A 20084-nucleotide genomic window follows, 5' to 3' on the forward strand; every position below is an offset into this window, starting at 1 on the left:
CACAGAGAGCTCAGTGCAGCAGGGTCTGGTGGGTTTAATGGAATCCCGGATGAGCCCCCATTATGTTATGCACGCCTCTCGGAAGAGGGAACGCAACACCCTGCTACAACTCAACTCTCCGTGGTGTGAAAGAGGTATGGACTGTAGGTGTGAATAAGGATGACAAAAGGCAGAGAATACCGTTTACAGGGAATTTATTCCTTCGCACGGTAAGTTTGGGGAAATTCAGGAATCCATCCTGAAAGATACACATACAAATACACAAACCACAACACAGAAACTGGGGAACGTAACATGCATAAGCACTTAGTTTACAGGCATTGTGACAATTGTGGGGTGTTATGATTGATGATAGACATGGCTTATGTGTTAACACAAGTCTCTCATCAATCTGCTTGTCGCTGTAGCCTAAGGGCATCAGTCTTACCAGTGTAGTGTCCCCTGTTCTCTATTTCGTCTTATAAATGGACATTGGATTTTATAGAAGATCACATGGGCAAGGCAGGTCACAGTTCAGCATCAGTTCAGTAATAAATATCTCACTGTGCCTCCAATGCCACATTATGACTAAATACTTTATTTGTTCTTTTATGTCTTTGAAAGTCTAAGATACTGCACAAAAAATACTATTTATAGGGCTTATGTATAGTGTTTTCACATGCTTTAGTTAGAATATTGTTATTGCAAGTGATATACATGTCTAAATCCATATATTAATTTCATAAAATAGGCTAGAGACGAGAAAAACTACAAATATGGCCGTCCCGGGAATCACAGAATTTACGTCACGGAAAACGTCTATAACTTGCGACGGACTGCCCCTGCTTCCTCCTTTTCAATGCTCTGTCGCGTGAGAGCAGTACCGTCAATATGAGGTGAGAGGAAAGTAAAAAACAAACAAGAAGTCAGACATGTTATATTGTTGTCAGTGATCACTTTAAAACGTACTAACTCAGCGTGTTCTCTTTGAACCTCATGAGCAGTGTGTGGAGTGTAGTTACAGTAGCTAGCTTCATCCATAGTGCAACTAGCTTGAATGCTAACACTACGGACAAATCCACATCCATCTAACATGAAATCGTTTATGTTCCGAACTGAATTAAGTAGTGTCGTACATAACTGGACATGGTTAATGTTGTAATAGTTGTGATTTGTACATTTTACTGGCTTTTATACTTACTCGATAGGCTACCGGTTTGTCGACTACTATCGAGAACCTGCTATGGCGTCAAGTCAGTTCAGTGGGATGTGGGGGCGATAATATTAATGAATTAGTCATTTGGCAAAACATTTATGTATAATTATATGGCATTCTGACTCAATGACATTTTGTTTAATTACAGCAAGGTATCCAGGGATATGCTTTATGAGGTGGTCAAGGAGGTCCAGGCGGGATCTCTTGCCAAGCCACGCAAGTAAGACCCTTTCTCTAGTGTACAGTTAGCAACTTTTGCACGTTGGTTTAGCCATTTAAATAAAATAATGCATGTTGTCACAACCCCTAATTTAGGTAAATCTCAGCGATGATCTTGATTGGTTTGCTTTGTCTTCCTAAAGGTTCACGGAGTCTGTAGAGCTCCAGATCAGCTTGAAGAACTATGATCCCCAGAAGGATAAGCGTTTCTCTGGCACAGTCAGGTTTGGCCTCTTTCCTGTATCACCCATCCTTCTGCCTGTCTGCCCCGTTTAGTCCTGAATGTGAACAGGCCTGGTTCGGCCCCTTGATCTGGACATTAAAAACTCACTGGCTCAAACCCAGTCCTCTTTATGCACACTCAAGATCCACACTTATCTAGTAATGTACAATCTCTTATACACATTCACTAACTCATACAGAAACTAAATTCCAATAGCAGGGCTGTTGTGGGACGGATGGTGCAGAAGTGTTCTGGGTAGTCTGACTGAACTTCGCCTTGCGGGAGGGAACCAGCAGACGGACCCCTACCCTGGGTCTTAATAACCTGTTAGGGCTAGGGGGCAGTATTTGCACGGCTGGATAAAAAAAATGTACCCGATTTAATCTGGTTACTAATCCTACCCAGTAACTAGAATATGCATGTACTTCTTATATATGGATAGAAAACACTCTAAATTTTCTAAAACTGTTTGAATGGTGTCTGTGAGTATAACAAAACTCATTTGGCAGGCAAAACCCTGAGACATTTTCTGACAGGAAGTGGATACCTGATGTGTTGTATTACCTTTAAACCTATGCCATTGAAAAACACAGGGGCTGAGGAATATTTTGGCACTTCCTATTGCTTCCACTAGATGTCACCAGCCTTTACAAAGTGTTTTGAGTCTTCTGGAGGGAGATCTGACCGAACAAGAGCCATGGAACTATGATGGCCCATTAGACACCTGGCGCGCGAGTTCATGTTGGGTACCCTCGTTCCAATACGGTATAAAAGAGAATGCATTCGTCCACCTTGAATATTATTCATGTTCTGGTTAAAAAGGCCCTAATGATTTATGCTATACAACGTTTGACATGTTTGAACGAACGTAAATATATTTTTTCCCCCTCGTTCATGACGAAAGTCCGGCTGGCTTAGGTCATGTGCTAACAAGACGGAGATTTTTGGACATAAATGATGAGCTTTTTTGAACAAAACTACATTCGTTATGGACCTGTGATACCTGGAAGTGACATCTGATGAAGAGAATCAAAGGTAATGGATTATTTACATAGTATTTTCGATTTTAGATCTCCCCAACATGACGTCTAGTCTGTATCGCAACGCGTATTTTTCTGGGCGCAGTGCTCAGATTATTGCAAAGTGTGATTTTCCCAGTAAGGTTATTTTTAAATCTGGCAAGTTGATTGCGTTCAAGAGATGTAAATCTATAATTCTTTAAATGACAATATAATATTTTACCAATGTTTTCTAATTTTAATTATTTAATTTGTGGTACTGACTTGACTGCCGGTTATTGGAGGGAAACGATTTCCTCAACATCAATGCCATAGTAAAACGCTGTTTTTGGATATAAATATGAACTTGATAGAACTAAAAATGCATGCATTGTCTAACATAATGTCCTAGGAGTGTCATCTGATGGAGATTGTAAAAGGTTAGTGCATCATTTTAGCTGGTTTTATGGTTTTGGTGACCCTGTCTTTGAATTGACAAAACATTACACACAACTCTTGTAAATGTACTGTCCTAACATACTATAAATTTATGCTTTCGCCGTAAAACCTTTTTGAAATCGTAAAACGTGGTTAGATTAAGGAGATGTTTATCTTTCAACGGGTGTAAAATAGTTGTATGTTTGAAAAATTTGAATTTTGACATTTATTTGGATTGAAATTTGCCGCTCTTGAAATGCACCTGCTGTTGATGGAGTGCACCACGGGTGGGACGCTTGCGTCCCACCTAGCCCATAGAGGTTAAAACATGAGGGGAGGCAGAAAGGGGGGTCTTTGTGCCCACCTTCGAGCCGACCATTTTAGGTAATGGTGTTGCTGGTGCAGTCCAGAAGAGAAGCCGATCTGTGGTTCTGGTAAGACTACAGAGTACTCTTCTCTGGTACGAGTCGTCCCTTTGGGTTTGGATCTCGCCCATTTTGGAGAGTCAATGGATGGCAATGTTGAAGGGTGGAAGTGACTATTGTCTAGTCAGGAATTACATAAGCTAGTGGTGTAACGTTAAGGATTTCGGTTTGGGAAAGGATTGGGTCAAGTTAGGTTTAGCCTTTTACTGCAGTGATTTTTGGTAGTCTTAAACAAATCTACATTAACAAAAAAGTATACACCTCACATATGTTTTATGGGCATAAAAAGACACGTACCGTGTCAGATATATTTCATGTATTCAATTTTGATTTTGCATCCCAGTATTACACTTTATATACATTACAGAAGACTGAAATATAATAACTGTTAGATGTAGAAACACCGGGTTCTCGTCTGTTTTTTTAAATATCTTTATTAACCTCTATGGGCTAGGTGGGACGCTAGCGTCCCACCCGTGGTGCACTCCATCAACAGCAGGTGCATTTCAAGAGCGGCAAATTTCAATCCAAATAAATGTCAAAATTCAAATTTTTCAAACATACAACTATTTTACACCCGTTGAAAGATAAACATCTCCTTAATCTAACCACGTTTTACGATTTCAAAAAGGTTTTACGGCGAAAGCATAAATTTAGAGTATGTTAGGACAGTACATTTACAAGAGTTGTGTGTAATGTTTTGTCAATTCAAAGACAGGGTCACCAAAACCATAAAACCAGCTAAAATGATGCACTAACCTTTTACAATCTCCATCAGATGACACTCCTAGGACATTATGTTAGACAATGCATGCATTTTTAGTTCTATCAAGTTCATATTTATATCCAAAAACAGCGTTTTACTATGGCATTGATGTTGAGGAAATCGTTTCCCTCCAATAACCGGCAGTCAAGTCAGCGTCACAAATTAAATAATTAAAATTAGAAAACATTGGTAAAATATTATATTGTCATTTAAAGAATTATAGATTTACATCTCTTGAACGCAATCAACTTGCCAGATTTAAAAATAACCTTACTGGGAAATCACACTTTGCAATAATCTGAGCACTGCGCCCAGAAAAATACGCGATACAGACTAGACGTCATGTTGGGGAGATCTAAAATCGAAAATACTATGTAAATAATCCATTACCTTTGATTCTCTTCATCAGATGTCACTTCCAGGTATCACAGGTCCATAACGAATGTAGTTTTGTTCAAAAAAGCTCATTTATGTCCAAAAATCTCCGTCTTGTTAGCACATGATCTAAGCCAGCCGGACTTCTCGTCATGAACGAGGGGAAAAAATATATTTACGTTCGTTCAAACATGTCAAACGTTGTATAGCATAAATCATTAGGGCCTTTTTTAACCAGAACATGAATAATATTCAAGGTGGACGAATGCATACTCTTTTATAACGTATTGGAACGAGGGTACCCAACATGAACTTGCGCGCCAGGTGTCTAATGGGCCATCATCGTTCCATGGCTCTTGTTCGGTCAGATCTCCCTCCAGAAGACTCAAAACACTTTGTAAAGGCTGGTGACATCTAGTGGAAGCAATAGGAAGTGCCAAAATATTCCTCAGCCCCTGTGTTTTTCAATGGCATAGGTTTAAAGGTAATACAACACATCAGGTATCCACTTCCTGTCAGAAAATGTCTCAGGGTTTTGCCTGCCAAATGAGTTCTGTTATACTCACAGACACCATTCAAACAGTTTTAGAAAATTTAGGGTGTTTTCTATCCATATGTAATAAGTATATGCATATTCTAGTTACTGGGTAGGAGTGGTAACCAGATTAAATCGGGTATGTTTTTTTATCCAGCCGTGTCAATACTGCCCCCTAGCCCTAACAGGTTAATGTTAAAATGAGGAACAATATTAACATTCCAGCCATGAGGCCAGAGGGCAGTTTTGGTCATTGACTGCAGGAAAGGGCTACGGGTTAGAATCTCTTTAGTTGCGTGTCCATTCTAGCATGGCCATATGGTGAAGCCCCTCCGTTATGTGGTTTGAGCATTACTGGTGTGCCATATGGTTGTCAACTGTTCTGAATTGCCCCTATAGACTGAAGACCACCCCCAGGCCCAAGTTCTCTGTGTGCATCCTGGGAGACCAGCAGCATTGTGATGAGGCCAAGGCTGCAGAGCTGCCCCACATGGACATTGAAGCCCTCAAGAAACTCAACAAGAACAAGAAAATGGTCAAGAAACTGGGTGTGGTGCTTCAAGTCATATCCAGATGGTCCATCTTATGATCTGTCTAGGTCTTGCTACTGTTTATCCGCATTTAAATTAGTCTTACATTTCCCCTGTCCTGAAGCGCTTGGTCCACCTCTGGTCTGGGTCTTGATAGTTCTGTTCTTGACTCTAATCTCTGCCCGAACAGCCAAGAAGTATGATGCCTTCCTGGCCTCGGAATCGCTGATCAAGCAGATCCCTCGTATCCTGGGGCCTGGGCTCAACAAGGCTGGCAAATTCCCCTCCCTGCTCACCCACAACGAGAACCTCAACATCAAGGTTGATGAGGTCAAATCCACCATCAAGTTCCAGATGAAGAAGGTATGAATCGGTCTGGTGCCAGATATGTACTTTTATTGTAGATGTTACATGATGGAGACATGCAGTCTGTATGATCAATGCATTTATGTATCCGCCTGTTCATTTACACTTTAGCATTTAGCAGACACTCTTAACCTTAATTGCTCCTGTAAGTCACTCTGGATAAGTGCCTTGCTGAAGGGCACATCGACAGATTGTTTACCTATTCGGCTCACGGATTCAAAACAGCGATCTTTCGGTTACTGGCCCAATGCTCTTAACCGCTAGGCTACCTGCCATTGTAACATGACCCAATCTCCTCGCCACTCTATTTCAGGTGCTGTGTCTGGCAGTGGCTGTGGGGCACGTGAAGATGTCCGAGGAGGAGCTGGTCTACAACATCCACTTGGCAGTTAACTTCCTGGTGTCTCTGCTGAAGAAGAACTGGCAGAATGTCCGTGCCCTCTATGTCAAAAGCACCATGGGAAAGCCCCAGCGCCTCTACTAGAGGACAAAACTGCTTTTACTACCAATAAAAGGACATAAAAAACATCTCGCTTTGTGGGTATTCTTGTTGTCCCAGACTACTTTGTGTAGTGCTGGTCATCCTCTCTGCAAGGGATCAGAGACATTTTGATATTAAAAAAACTAAATATTTACCAGCCTGTTTTTGGAAGTAGCACAATGTCTACAATGTCTATTTATAATTAAATGTCAGATTATGTTTCTAAAAGGGGCAAATTGGCTAAATCGAGACTCAATGTACAGATTCACAGAAATAACGCATATTAGAGTCAGTCTGCCCCAGTTTCTACGGAAGCTAGTCAGTGAAACTGATGGGAGGGGCCAACATGACAAGCGGTTGGAGGGGATAGCAATTTATTGGTCACATGGACAAATCTAATGCAGACCGATATTCATTTTCCCTAAAAATGATATTTGGTTTGAAGTCTGCATGGCTGACAATTTCAATTTGTCAGTTCTTGGTTGCCATTCTGCTTCAGATGGGCCTAGTGGGCCCTCAAAATGAACAGGTGTTGAGGCTGAGCAGGGTAAGGGTCATGAAGAAATGGTCCTTAAAACAGGGTCCATGTAGTCAGAGCAAAAATGTGTACCACTATTAAAATGCATACACAATCCCTTATAATGTAAGCAGACAGTCCCCTGATGTTCCTGCCGGTTTGCCTCTCAATAGCAGAGCACAGGAGGTTGCTGTGACAATACGATTATCTTGTCTTTTCCTCTACTCGGTGATACTGGAGAGCATAGAGCCGAGTCACAAGGTAAGAACTGTCCTACAGTGCATTTGGAAAGTATTTAGACCCCTTTTTCCACATTTTGTAACGCTACAGCCTTACTCTAAAATTGACAAAATAAAAGTTGTCCTCAATCTACACACAATACCCCATAATAATGAAGCAAAAACTGTTTTTTAGATTTGTTTTCAAACGTATTCAAAATAAACAACTTAACATAAGTATTCAGACCCTTTGAGCTCTGGGGCATCCTGTTTCCATTGATCATCCTTGATGTTTCTACAACTTGATTGGAGTCCAACTGTGGTATATTCAATTGATTGAACATGATTTGGAAAGGCACACGCCTGTCTATATAAGGTCCCACAGTTGACAGTGCATGCCAGAGCAAAAACCAAGCCATGAGGTCGAAGGAATTGTCCGTAGAGCTCCGAGACAGGATTGTGTTGAGGCACAGACCTGGGGATGGGTACCAAACAAATTCTGCAGCATTGAAGATCCCCCAAGAACACAGTGGCCTCCATCATTCTTAAATGGAAGAAGTTTGGAACCCCCAAGACTCTTACTAGAGCTGGCCACCCAGCCAAACTGAGCAATCGGGGGAGAAGGGCCTTGGTCAGGGAGGTGACCAAGAACCCGATGGTCACTCTGACAGCGCTCCAGAGTTTCTCTGTGGAGAAGGGAGAATATTCCAGAAGGATAACCATCACTGCGGCACTTCACCAATTAGGACTTTATGGCAGAGTGGCCAGATGAAAGCCACTCCTCAGTAAAAGGCACATGACAGCCCGCTTGGAGTTTGCCAGAAGGCATCTAAAGGACTCTCAGACCATGAGAAACAAGTTTCTCTGGTCTGATGAAACCAGGATTGAACTCTTTGGCCTGAATGCCAAACTTCAATTCTGGAGGAAACCAGGCATCGCTTATCACCTGGCCAATACCATCCCTACGGTGAAGAATGGTGGTGGCAGCATCATGCTGAGGGGATGTTTTTCAGCGTCAGGGACTGGGAGACTAGTCAGGGCCGAGGGAAAGAACGGAGCAATGTACAGAGAGATCCTTGATGAAAACCTGCTCCAGAGGGCTCAGGACCTCAGACTGGGGCGAAGGTTCACCTTCCAACATGACAACGACCCTAAGCACACAGCCAAGACAAAGCAGGAGTGGCTTCGGGACAAGTCTCTGAATATCCCTGATCAAACATCTCTGGAGAGACCTGAAAATGGCTGTGCCTCGACGTTCCCCATCCAACCTGACAGAGCATGAGTGGATCTGCAGAGAAGAATGGGAGAAACTCCCCAAATACAGGTGTGCCAAGCTTGTACCGTCATACCCAAGAAGACTCAAGCCTGTAATCGCTGCCAAAGGTGCTTCAACAAAGTACTGAGTAAAGGGTCTGAATGCCTCAAATGTGATATTTCAGGGTTTTTTTAAATACTTTTGCCAACATTTCTAAACCTGTTTTTGCTTTGTCATTGATGGGGGGAGGACTATTAATCAATTTTAGAATAAGGCTGTAACGTAACAACATTTGGGAAAAAATCAGGGGGTCTGAATACTTTCCGAATGCGCTGTATATTATCATCCTTCTGCCTCTGACTGCTGTCCCATAGCATACACCCCCCTAGGCACTTCAGTGAGATCTAAAAGGACGTATTAGCTATGTATGGTTAAAGACCAACCAGTACCTCTGAATGGCTTGGTGGAATTTGCCATAATGTTTACACCAATCCAATCCTTTCAGCTCTACTCAAGTAGCTATAGGCATTCAAGTTGATTTGGATATGTGAAGGGGAGAATGAGTGAGCTCTGACATCGCAACCATGAGCATATTCATTACACAGATTCTGTTAAACTGAAGCAAACGGAACAAAACGGGGAGGGACCTACCTGAATTTGTCAAATAGAAACTCTTGTTTTAACTGGTAAGCAAAGGAGGAGGACTGTTTGGAAGTTTGTTTAGTCTAGCATTCTAGCTTCAGGTGAAGTTCACTCTTGTATGAGTGAGCAAGAGTCCACACAAACAAGTGTGCATGTGTTTTGGGGTTGAGGGTGGTCCCTAATCTGTCTTTATCACCAGCTCTTGGATGCATTCCCTCTAGAAAACCATGACTCCCCCATTGGTGTGAGGGAACAAAGCTGGTGGGAATTCAAACAGCTGTCAGGGGAGTTTTAAAAAGCCAATATAGGGAAAAGTGAATGAGGAGGGAGAGAAGAAGAACAGGGAAGAAGAGCGAGGAAGGAGTGTGGGCAGCATCACTAGACCGGAATGTCACTGTGCTCAGTAGCTCCTGAAAAACAAAACACCCTTGGACACCACGGGCCTCACTACACCGGTAAGATAATAATGAAGGTGTCCCATCATATTCAAAATGGCTGTGCAACTGTTTTTGGCAGTTTAGTAGATTGTATTTAGATATTTAACACTGTTTCAAAATGGACTAGTTGTTTTTTTGAAACTCAAAGTTTTTAGTTCTATGTTGGATTATTTTGTGACCACTTTGGTCTGTGTCTTCTGTGTCTAAATAATGGAATGTCTATAGGCCTATACATATTTGTCTGAATCTCTGTCATTTCACAACTACCACAGCCCTCAATAACTAAATATGGATGTTTCCCTTTTGTTTAGACTATAAAATGTAGCTCCAAAGTAAATAGAGGGAGAATAAAAGTTGACTTCAGTGTGTGACTATGCTGCTTTTTGGAACTGTTTTAAACTTAGAGAAGAGAACAGTTAAATAAGAGCATCGGCTTCATAGTGAAACAGTGACTGGTCTATTGAATAAATGTTTTAAAATGATAAACAATAGTACCAGTGAAAAGTATGGACACACCTACTCATTCAAGGGTTTTTCTTTATTTTTACAATTTTCTACATTGTAGAATAATAGTGAAGACATCAAAACTATGAAATAACACATATGGAATCATGTAGTAATAAAAAAAGGGTTAAATTAAAATATATTTTAGATTCTTCAAAGTAGCCACCCTTTACCTAGATGACAGCTTTGCACACTCTTGGCATTCTCTCAACCAACTTCATAAGGAATGCTTTTCCAACAGTCTTGAAGGAGCCCACATATGCTGAGCATTTGTAGGCTGATTTTCCTTCACTCTGCGGTCCAACTCATCCCAAACCCTCTCAATTGGTTTGAGGTCGGGTGATTGTGGAGGCCAGGTCATCTGATGCAGCACTCCATCGCTCTCTTTGGTCAAATAGCCCTTACACAGCCTGGAGATGTGTTTTGGGTCATTGTCATGTTGAAAAAGAAATGATAGTCCCACTAAGCACAAACCATATGGGATGGTGTATCGCTGCAGAATCCTGTGGTAGCTATGCTGGTTAAGTGTGCCTTGAATTCTAAATAAATCACTGACAGTGTCGCCAGCAAAGCACCCCCAAACCATCACACCTCTTCCTCCATGCTTCACGGTGGGAACCACACAGATCATCCGTTCACCTACTCTGCATCTCACAAAGACACGGCGGTTGGAACCAAAAATCTAAAATTTGGACTCATCAGACCAAAGGACAGATTTCTACAGCAGAAGTAACTCTGGGTCTTCCTTTCCTGTGGCGGTCCTCATGAGAGCCGGTGTCATCATAGAGCTTGATGGTTTTTGCGACTTCACTTGAAGAAACTTTCAAAGTTCTTGATATGTTTCCGTATTGACTGACCTTCATGTCTTAAAGTAATGATGGACTGTCGTTTCTCTTTGCTTATTTGAGCTGTTCTTGCCATAATATGGACTTGGTCTTTTACCAAATAGGACGGTCTTCTGTATACCACCCTTACCTTGTCACAACACAACTGATTGGCTCAAATGCATTAAGAAGTAATAAATTCCACAAATTAACTTTTGACAAGGCACACCTGTTAATTGAAATGCATTCCAGGTGACTACCTCATGAAGCTGGTTGAGAGAATGCCAAGAGTGTGCAAAGCTGTCATCAAGGCAAAGAGTGGCTACTTTGAACAATATAAAATATATTTTGATTTGTTTAACACTTTTTTGGTTACTACATGATTCCATATGAGTTATTTCATAGTTTTGATGTCTTCACTATATTTCTACAATGTAGAAAATAGTAAAAAAAAATATTAAAAACACTTGAATTAGTAGGTGTGTCTAAACTTTTGACTGGTACAGTATGTCAGAGACATCTTAAGACAGCGTAATAACCTCAGGTCTTACAGTATGTAACTGCTGTACTTTCATGTTATGACGTGAATGTTGTGACTGTCCACTGTCTGGACTACTAATACTACTTTAGCATCATAGAAAATAAGTGTTTATAGTGACACTTGTACATGCTTCTGTCTGGAGTTTTTTGGTTATATTGTTAGTATTAGATGTGTGGGTGTTTCCTAAAGCAAGCCAGCTGTTTATCCTCAGGTTAAACTCATGTAGTTAATGATTGTCCTTTTCCTCTCCTCCTCTGTGTTCAGATACTCCCTACCCCCACTTCTATTTGTTTATAGCTACTGCATATCTCTCTCTCTCTCTCTCTGTTCTCCAGCATGCTCCTCTGTGTCCCTGTTTCCCCCATGGTACTGTGCTCAGCCACAGCCTCTATTAAGAATGAGAGCTGCCTGTTAGCTTTCTCTACTCACTCTTAAAGGATGTCACATTATGAATTCAGTGTTAAACTTGTGACCTGGGGCAGGGTCAGTGTCAGTATCCCTGTGAGCGTGGTGTGAATTAAATTGTGGGCCATCTTTCCCTGTTTTCCCTTCCTTTAACAGGGTGTGTGTGTGCCATCTTTCAATGTACTTGTAGAATGAAAGTCTGAATCTTATTTGTGCTCTCTCTCTCTCTCTCTCTCTCTCTCTCTCTCTCTCTCTCTCTCTCTCTCTCTCTCTCTCTCTCTCTCTCTCTCTCTCTCTCTCTCTCTCTCAGCAGTGAGGTATTCTTTCTGTAGGTTTGGTAAAAGTATCAGGGGTGTGGAGAAAGATATAAACAACATTGTACTCACACTCTGTACCACTCTGCCTAACACTGGGACCATGAATGCACAGGTAATCAGGAACATTTATTTCTTAATGAAAACATTCTTAAACCAGGGAAGTCTATTGAGAACTTGTCCTCATCTACAATAACAGCCTGGCCACGAGGTTGCTAACTGCTTTGTGTGTCGTCCCTCTCCTAACGCCCTGCTAAGAAGGCCACTCCCTGTGAGTATGCTGGCATACTGGGGGACAGCTCGGACTCTGACGAAGGTAAGGAATCTGTTTTGCTGCCTGAGCTTCATCGTTGCCAGCAACAGGACGTGGCTGTACTTCCATTTCCTGTCCTCTCTGCTCTCTGTTATTGTATGCTAGCGAAGCTATGAACACTCTGTCCTCTCTTCTCCTCTCCTCTGCTCCTCTCCTCAGAGCCCAGTCCAGAGGATCAGCTGGCTATCTCCTGGGAGCACCTTCCTATACTGGAGAGATTGGGCCTCAGCAGGTCAGTTTATACCGGAGAGATTGGGCCTCTGCAAGTCAGTTTATACCGGAGAGATTGGGCCTCTGGGGGTCAGTTTATACTGGAGAGATTGGGCCTCAGCAGGTCAGTTTATACTGGAGAGATTGGGCCTCAGCAGGTCAGTTTATACTAGAGAGATTGGGCCTCAGCAGGTCAGTTTATACTAGAGAGATTGGGCCTCAGCAGGTCAGTTTATACTAGAGAGATTGGGCCTCAGCAGGCCAGTTTATACTAGAGAGATTGGGCCTCAGCAGGTCAGTTTATACTAGAAAGATTGGGCCTCAGCAGGTCAGTTTATACTAGAGAGATTGGGCCTCAGCAGGTCAGTTTATACTGGAGAGATTGGGCCTCAGCAGGTCAGTTTATACTAGAAAGATTGGGCCTCAGCAGGTCAGTTTATACTAGAGAGATTGGGCCTCAGCAGGTCAGTTTATACTGGAGAGATTGGGCCTCAGCAGGTCAGTTTATACTAGAGAGATTGGGCCTCAGCAGGCCAGTTTATACTAGAGAGATTGGGCCTCAGCAGGTCAGTTTATACTAGAGAGATTGGGCCTCAGCAGGCCAGTTTATACTAGAGAGATTGGGCCTCAGCAGGTCAGTTTATACTAGAAAGATTGGGCCTCAGCAGGTCAGTTTATACTAGAGAGATTGGGCCTCAGCAGGTCAGTTCATACTGGAGAAATTGGGCCTCAGCAGGTCAGTTTATACTCGGACACACTTACTTTAACACTTGAACTTTTTTGATAGTCACAACCTCACTCTTCTCTTACCTCTCCCTCCCCTTTCTCCCCTTTCCCCTATCCTGGCTCTTTACCTCACCTTTTCTTTCCTGCCCTCAGTGGTACAGAGATGACTGAAAAGGAGGTTGAGGTGAGAATTCTTTGCGATTAGTACACTTGGACAAAGAGAAGAGACTACATGCACCCACATGCAGACGCACGCACACACACTGCACACTCATCCACACACTGTTCTGTCCCCTATAGAATGCGTTTACTCAGCTTGCACTGGCGTTCCGTTGTGACCAGTACACCCTGACCCAGAGACTGCAGGCTGAGGAACATGACAGAACAGTGGCCCAGGAGAACTTCATCCTAGAACTGGATCAAACCAGAAGCACACTGCAGGTAGGGGTGTGTACACGTGTGTTTGACCTGGCTGCTTCACAGTTAATGGTCTGATAAATGTATGTTTAAAGTTTAAACCGTACCTCTCTCTTCCACAATTCCTTTGTCTTTATACTATATCTATCCTCCAATCTTCTATTCCCCTCTTCTCTCCTCTTCTCTCCTCTCCTCCCTTTCTCCCCCCTCTTCTCACCCAGTATCTGAGAGGTAGATGTGTAGACGCTGAGATGCTGAGTCGTATTGAGGCCAGTCTGGACACAGTGCTGGACGGCGTGAGTGACATCATCGCTGCTGCTGAGATGCTGGGGACCGTGCACCAGGTGAAACTGTCGTGTAATCCTAGGCTTGCTCTTTTGGGGTATAAGTCCAGGTTTTGGTTAGTGCTCTGTGAAAAATATCTTTGTTTAAAACTGTTATACATGTAGTTTGATTGAAACTTTGATGAATGTTTCTGCTGGCTCAGGAGGCGCGCGTGTGTCATTCTGTGGAGATGATGGGTATCCACGCGGAGCATCTGAAGCGTCGTCACGCTGTGGAGAGATCCGAACTGCTGGAGTCCAGGAAGTTTTTCCACCGCAGCAGGGGCAGGAGACACAGCGACTCAGGTCTGAGTGCTGCCCCTCAATGGATTTTTTGTGGACAAGTGAAAGGAAAATTAATCACATAGCTTTTCTGAATATTTTGATTCTTAAAGTACATTTATTCTTAAAAGAACAATTCATTGTAAGTAGGCCTGATCCACCATAAGTGACTGAATTTCATAATAGGAGCACAGTATCCTCTGACTGTACAGTGAAACAAAATTCTCCACATATGGAAAAGCTGTGTTCTGACTGTTGGCTTTTTATCATTACAGAGGATGGAGACTTTAGGCACCTGTTTGCCAGGCGAGACTCCCAACAGGTAACAGACAGTTCACTTCATTGCTTTTCATATCCTTCCTTCAAATATCTCAGTTAAATAAATAGAAAATATCAGTGAGGGCAGCCCAGTGGCTTGAATTATATATTTTTTAATGTTTCACTCCCCCGACTTTCTCAGACCATCCTTCGGCGAAGAGTCAGCGTCACACTAATCCCAACGGGATCCGAGGTTGGAAACAATAACACTAAGACCTACTCCCATTGTGGTCCTGTGATCATGGTATGCATAACTCTAATTCTATACTGACCTCTCTTTTCTCCCCCCTCTTCAATCGCCTCTTTTCCATCCTCTTTCCCTCCTCTCATTTTCCCTCTCAGCTCAGCGACCTGGAGACCAAGTTCCAGGAGGGTTGCAGGGCCAGTGCTGACACTGACAGCCAGGGGCCAGCAGGGGGCAGTGTGAACCAAGCCAGCAGGTACAGGAAAATCTGCCCTGTCGTTAGTGCAGTTAGTGCATTGAGAGTCATCTGCATGGTCGGTTGTCACTAGTCGCTAGATGGCCATGCTAGTCACTAGTCAAAGTGGAGGCTTTCATACGCATATGCACCACAGGCTTAGACGCAAGTGCACGGACTACAGTATAAACCTATGATGGATTTAACTGCTGTAGAGAACACATTGTGTGTGCATGGTGTCTGCTGATCTTATGGCTTATCAATGTGCTGTGCCTTGCCCTTGTGTTCATACCATCAGAACTATACAGACCTCTGTAACAGCAGCATTGTTTGTTGTTATAGTATTACCTTGTTTAGTTGGAAGTGTAAATTTAACTGTTTCCTTTTTAAAGGCCCTCTGAGATGTCCCCCCACCACACCCCCCTCCTGCTCAGACAGAGCTCCACACAGAGCTCCCAGAGCCTAGAGGAAGAGAGCGAGGTAGCCCCTCACACCAGGTAGGTAGCCCCTCACACCAGGTAGGTAGCCCCTCACACCAGGTAGGTAGCCCCTCACATCAGGTGGGCAGCCCTTCACACCAGGTAGGTAGCCCCTCACACCAGGTAGGTAGCCCCTAACTCATCAACATGTTCCCCATTTATGACTCAATGACATTTAAATAATGACCAAAGGGTCAGGTGCGACTAATGCAGGGCTTTCCCTTCCTCTAATACTGTGTGTGTGCCCGTGTCTGTGTGTTTCAGTTCCCTGCAGATGACGCTACATCACAGGCGGAGGTCTGCAATCGTGGCGCATGAGGCTAGTTCAGAGGAGGCCGAAGCCAAGGAGTCAAGAGCGGGGTCTGGAGTGGGGGCGGGGTCTGGAGCAGGCACATCCGAGACCAGTGAGCTCAGTACCTGTATTGCTGAATCAGTCTGCACCACAGAACCGTGAGTGTTAAGATGACTTAACATTATTAAGCTGCTATTAAGTCATATTAAAATGTATTAAGATAACACCATATTATTCAACTGATATAGCAGACAGTTGTCATTATCTGGCCATGCTAGAAAGTATGTACATTGAAGGCAATAGTGACACACAGCCTGGGATTCCCTGTAAACAAACATGCAACTTTTGGATAATGATGATGTAGACACAAATCTGGCCATAACATGAATACTGGACATTTGCTGCGATCATGATTTTAATCTGTATGCCTCCGTTTCCCTCCAGGCTAGTGGTGCTGTCAGAGCAGCGCCCCCTAGCTACGTGGCTGTCTTACTGGACGTGGATGGTGCTGCTCCTCCTGGCTCTCTACTTCTTCCTGCTGCTGGGGTTCCTCCTCTGGGGTCTGAAGGTTCCACACCACAGCTCTAGCTTCTGACATCTCACTTCTGCTGCACTGCATCTCAGCTCTACACCACAGAGTTCTGGGATCCACGTTCTGAGATATGATTTAATAATATTTATGCCATTTAGCAGACGCTTTTATCCAAAGCAATTTACAGTCATGCATGCCGTGCATATTTTTACTTCTGTACCACTGAGGACTAAGAACTGAATTCTGAGCTATGCACCACCACCAACTGAGATAAACTGGGCCTGGCTCTGTGAATGCAGGAGTTCCCATAGTGTGGTCTACAGTTGGGCTCTGCTCAACTACCGGAGTCTCTCGCTGTGCAGTGAGTTTAAGAGGGGTGAGAGTTAAGAATGTGCAGTAAACTCACTCCATAGCTAGCTTGAAATGTCACCAATGGATAGCAAACTGGATCCTTTTCTATAGCTCAATTGGTTGGTACAGTACGTTGTTGTCCCTCCCTCAGGCGCTTGATGTTGCCGGTCTACTAACCACTGGTCCTTGCAACCCACATTGCGTACACCTGCTCCCCATCATTAAGCACACCTGGACTTCATCACTACCCTGATTACTCTCCCTTCATATAGCCCTCACCAACCTCAGTCATCAGGCAGTATTGGTTCTGTTTTCATGTCCAGACGCTGTGCTTGTTTTGTAACACGCTATATTCATTATTAAACTCACCATCTGCAACTGCGTCCTGACTCCCTGCGTCGTCGTTGTTTAGGAGGGAGGTCATGTGTGTTTGCGATCAGAGGATCACTTGTTCGAGCCCGTTATGGGGACAGGGACAGTGGAAGAAGCTGTACTGTTAGCAGCACACTGAAATCTGTTTTACTGGTGCTGTGACACAGATCTGCAGTTGGGCTCAGCTCAACGACTGGAGTCTCTCGCTGTGTAGTGAGTTTTAAGATGGCTGAGTGTAACAGAGTTAAGAGCGTGCCGTAAGCTCACTCCATAGTTAGCTTGAAATGTCACCAATGGCAGCACACTGACATAAGTTTCATATATAACCATCTTTTATCATAATAAACAGATTGGACAGTGAAGAGAAGACAGGAAACTAGGAAGAATGCGAGTCAGAAGTACAGTGGGCTGGCTTAGAATTGACTGACTGCTATGTGTGCTGGGGTCAACAGCACCAACCACTAGACCACACAGGCTACAAGATGACAATTCTTGTCACCACACAAACCAAACCTCTGTGTCTTCATCTAGGCACCCAACCACCACTGCTGCTGCAATGAGGCTAAATTAAGTCAGAGGGCACCTAAGCCTAACCACTGCCTTCTTTCTGGAAGAGCAGGGACATTCTGAGGCTGCTGAAATTAACTGTGTACTTTTCTGGCTTCTAACTTTACATTGACCCTTCGTGCCTAACTGTATCCTCTCTTGCCCTAAAAAGTCTGGGTTGGGATGACTTTGATAGCTTCAGTGCCTAATGGTAGTGCACACATTGGCAATGTTCCCTAATTCTTTTCGTCACTGAGCTAATTTCAGGTCTGCTGAGCTCAAACTTGAATGTTGTGAAAATTCTGTGCAGCTTCTAGCGAGTGTTTACTGTTAACACTGAGGCTATACCCTGAGTTTAACAGTGGCCAAGTGGCCTACCATCAAAAACAATGGAGAAAATGCATCCCATAACATTTTAACATGGAATTAGCTGTTCTATCATTCAGCCAATGTGTGGTGTTCAGTGTACCTACATTCCAGGAGACATTTGAGAAAAAAACATGCAGGGCTTGACATTAAAAACCTCTTAAGGATCGGACCCTTTTTTTCAATTCTAACTGCCTGAAGCAAGGATGCATATTCTTGATATAATTTGAAAGGAAACACTTTGAAGTTTTTGGAAATGTGAAATTAATGTAGGAGAATATGTAGCATCGTTTTATGGGACCAGAAACAGCAGGGGTTTAAATTTTAGAACCCAGTTCCTACATTTTGAATCTAAAAATGGATTTTACCAAACAAAACTATGCTACGTTTTTATCTCTGGGACCCTCCGGATGACAAATCAGAGCAAGATTACTGAATTTATCAAACCAAGTGCTGTGATAAAAGTTTTTTGTTGTGCACTCTCAAACAATAGCATTATATATTTTTGTACACATATAAGACATGTCTATGTCCTGGAAAGTTGGATGTTACTTACGTCATTCTAGTCACATTAGAGCCAGTTAGCAACAACCGTCCCGGTATAGGGAAACTGATCTCATAGAGGTTGACATTAACCTGTTTATCCACTTGTCCTTCAGACAAGGAGGTGACTGAAAATGTTGTGGTGTTTGATGCAAGAAACCACTTTACAAAATAATATGCATTATTATTCCCATACCATTATTACAGAGAATCAGACAAATTATTCAAGCCGGTCTCAAAATACATCTTTTCAAAAATGTCTCGAAATGTACAAATGTTGTGCTCTTGAAGGAAACAAGCACTCCCCTATTGCTGACTACAAATTATAAGTGAGCTAAAAGCTCACTAACTAGCAAAGGTTATGAATAAAATGTGCACACATGGCTACATGCAGCTCTTGCTTTGATCTCAAAACACTCACAACCACAGCTGTAAACACAGTCCAGTTCTAAGTAAATTGCACAGATCCATATATGGCAATGGTCTATTTATATATAGGCCTATTGCAGCTCTGATTGGTTATGCTGCACCGGCCTAGGTAGCATATGGGCTGAGTCATGTGCAATAGAATCCTACTCTGATGGTATTTTGGTATTTTAAACGCAAGTGGGAGTGCCCAGCAGGCCAGCCATTTCCATATTTGAACCCTGAACCTAGTGTAGCCTTATGTGATATCGACTCCCCATTTTAGGGAATACAGCAGACTGTATGCAGTTTTAGTCACATGTTCAGCTCACCGGTTCATGTTTTGGTTCTTCAAGATCATGCTTTTCAAGAACTCCTAACCAGATAGTGGTAGGGTCTTGATCTGAGCCTTCAGTCCAGAGGGACACTGCAGCCAGAACTGACCAACTGTATGTAGGTACAAAACTACAACAGCAGTGGATGATGAGGTCATAGAGAAAGCGCTAGCACCCTCTTAATCTGTTACAGGGCTTCTCTACTCCCTAAGATCTTCTTCATCCAGCTTTAGTTCAGGGTGTCCAGTGTTGCGCCTTATAAAACGTGTTCTATGGCAGAGCGAGGGGACTATCACAATCATAGAATTAGAAATGATGAATGTTGTCATGCATTTATATTTTAATAGGTGTTCAGAGTGAGGCCATAGGTCTCCAAACACTGTCACGCACACACACACACACACACACACACACACACACACACACACACACACACACACACACACACACACACACACACACACACACACACACACACACACACACACACACACACACACACACACACACACACACACACACACACACACACACACACAGTATTGTCAATGCTACGGCAGAGAGAATGCTTGCAGCTTGGTGTGAACCAGGACAGCTTTCATATCAGAGGGAAGAGACAGGTTGGACCTTACACATTATGATGTTCA

At 43.1% G+C, this 20084-nt stretch overlaps 2 protein-coding genes across 6 annotated transcripts; both read left to right on the forward strand.

The window, feature by feature from the left end:
* Positions 1–846: 846 nt before the first annotated feature.
* On the forward strand, positions 847–6594 carry rl10a (ribosomal protein L10a-2). The gene is made up of 6 exons (NM_001139733.1): positions 847–875; positions 1344–1415; positions 1558–1638; positions 5574–5722; positions 5895–6067; positions 6384–6594. Exons 1-6 carry the CDS (start codon positions 871–873, stop codon positions 6552–6554), a joined length of 651 nt encoding a protein of 216 aa, NP_001133205.1. The 5' UTR covers positions 847–870; the 3' UTR covers positions 6555–6594.
* Positions 6595–9309: 2715 nt separating this feature from the next.
* LOC106583384 (inositol 1,4,5-triphosphate receptor associated 1) lies at positions 9310–17253 on the forward strand. Of its 5 annotated transcripts, none has more exons than XM_045705783.1 (14): positions 9310–9638; positions 12205–12323; positions 12467–12524; positions 12681–12753; positions 13611–13641; positions 13758–13898; positions 14096–14218; positions 14362–14503; positions 14755–14801; positions 14940–15041; positions 15140–15237; positions 15609–15713; positions 15960–16145; positions 16432–17253. In XM_045705783.1, exons 1-14 carry the CDS (start codon positions 9572–9574, stop codon positions 16580–16582), a joined length of 1443 nt encoding a protein of 480 aa, XP_045561739.1. In that variant the 5' UTR covers positions 9310–9571; the 3' UTR covers positions 16583–17253. The 5 variants fall into 5 exon arrangements, with proteins under 5 accessions (XP_045561739.1, XP_045561743.1, XP_045561740.1 ...); XM_045705787.1 differs by having other exon boundaries at positions 14940–14990; XM_045705784.1 differs by having other exon boundaries at positions 12470–12524.
* Positions 17254–20084: the final 2831 nt, after the last annotated feature.

This window comes from Salmo salar, chromosome ssa22 (assembly GCF_905237065.1).
Source record: "Salmo salar chromosome ssa22, Ssal_v3.1, whole genome shotgun sequence".
Taxonomy (NCBI): Eukaryota; Metazoa; Chordata; class Actinopteri; order Salmoniformes; family Salmonidae; genus Salmo; species Salmo salar.

Excerpts from the sequence above, each read along its gene's own strand:
- LOC106583384 (XM_045705783.1), top strand. The coding sequence starts at position 9,572 with ATGTCACTGTGCTCAGTAGCTCCTGAAAAACAAAACACCCTTGGACAC. Across the intron at positions 14,504-14,754 it reads CAGGAGACACAGCGACTCAG|AGGATGGAGACTTTAGGCAC; the intron begins GTCTGAGTGCTG and ends TTATCATTACAG. Across the intron at positions 16,146-16,431 it reads TCAGTCTGCACCACAGAACC|GCTAGTGGTGCTGTCAGAGC; the intron begins GTGAGTGTTAAG and ends GTTTCCCTCCAG.
- rl10a (NM_001139733.1), top strand. Across the intron at positions 1,639-5,573 it reads CGTTTCTCTGGCACAGTCAG|ACTGAAGACCACCCCCAGGC; the intron begins GTTTGGCCTCTT and ends TTGCCCCTATAG. Across the intron at positions 6,068-6,383 it reads TCAAGTTCCAGATGAAGAAG|GTGCTGTGTCTGGCAGTGGC; the intron begins GTATGAATCGGT and ends ACTCTATTTCAG.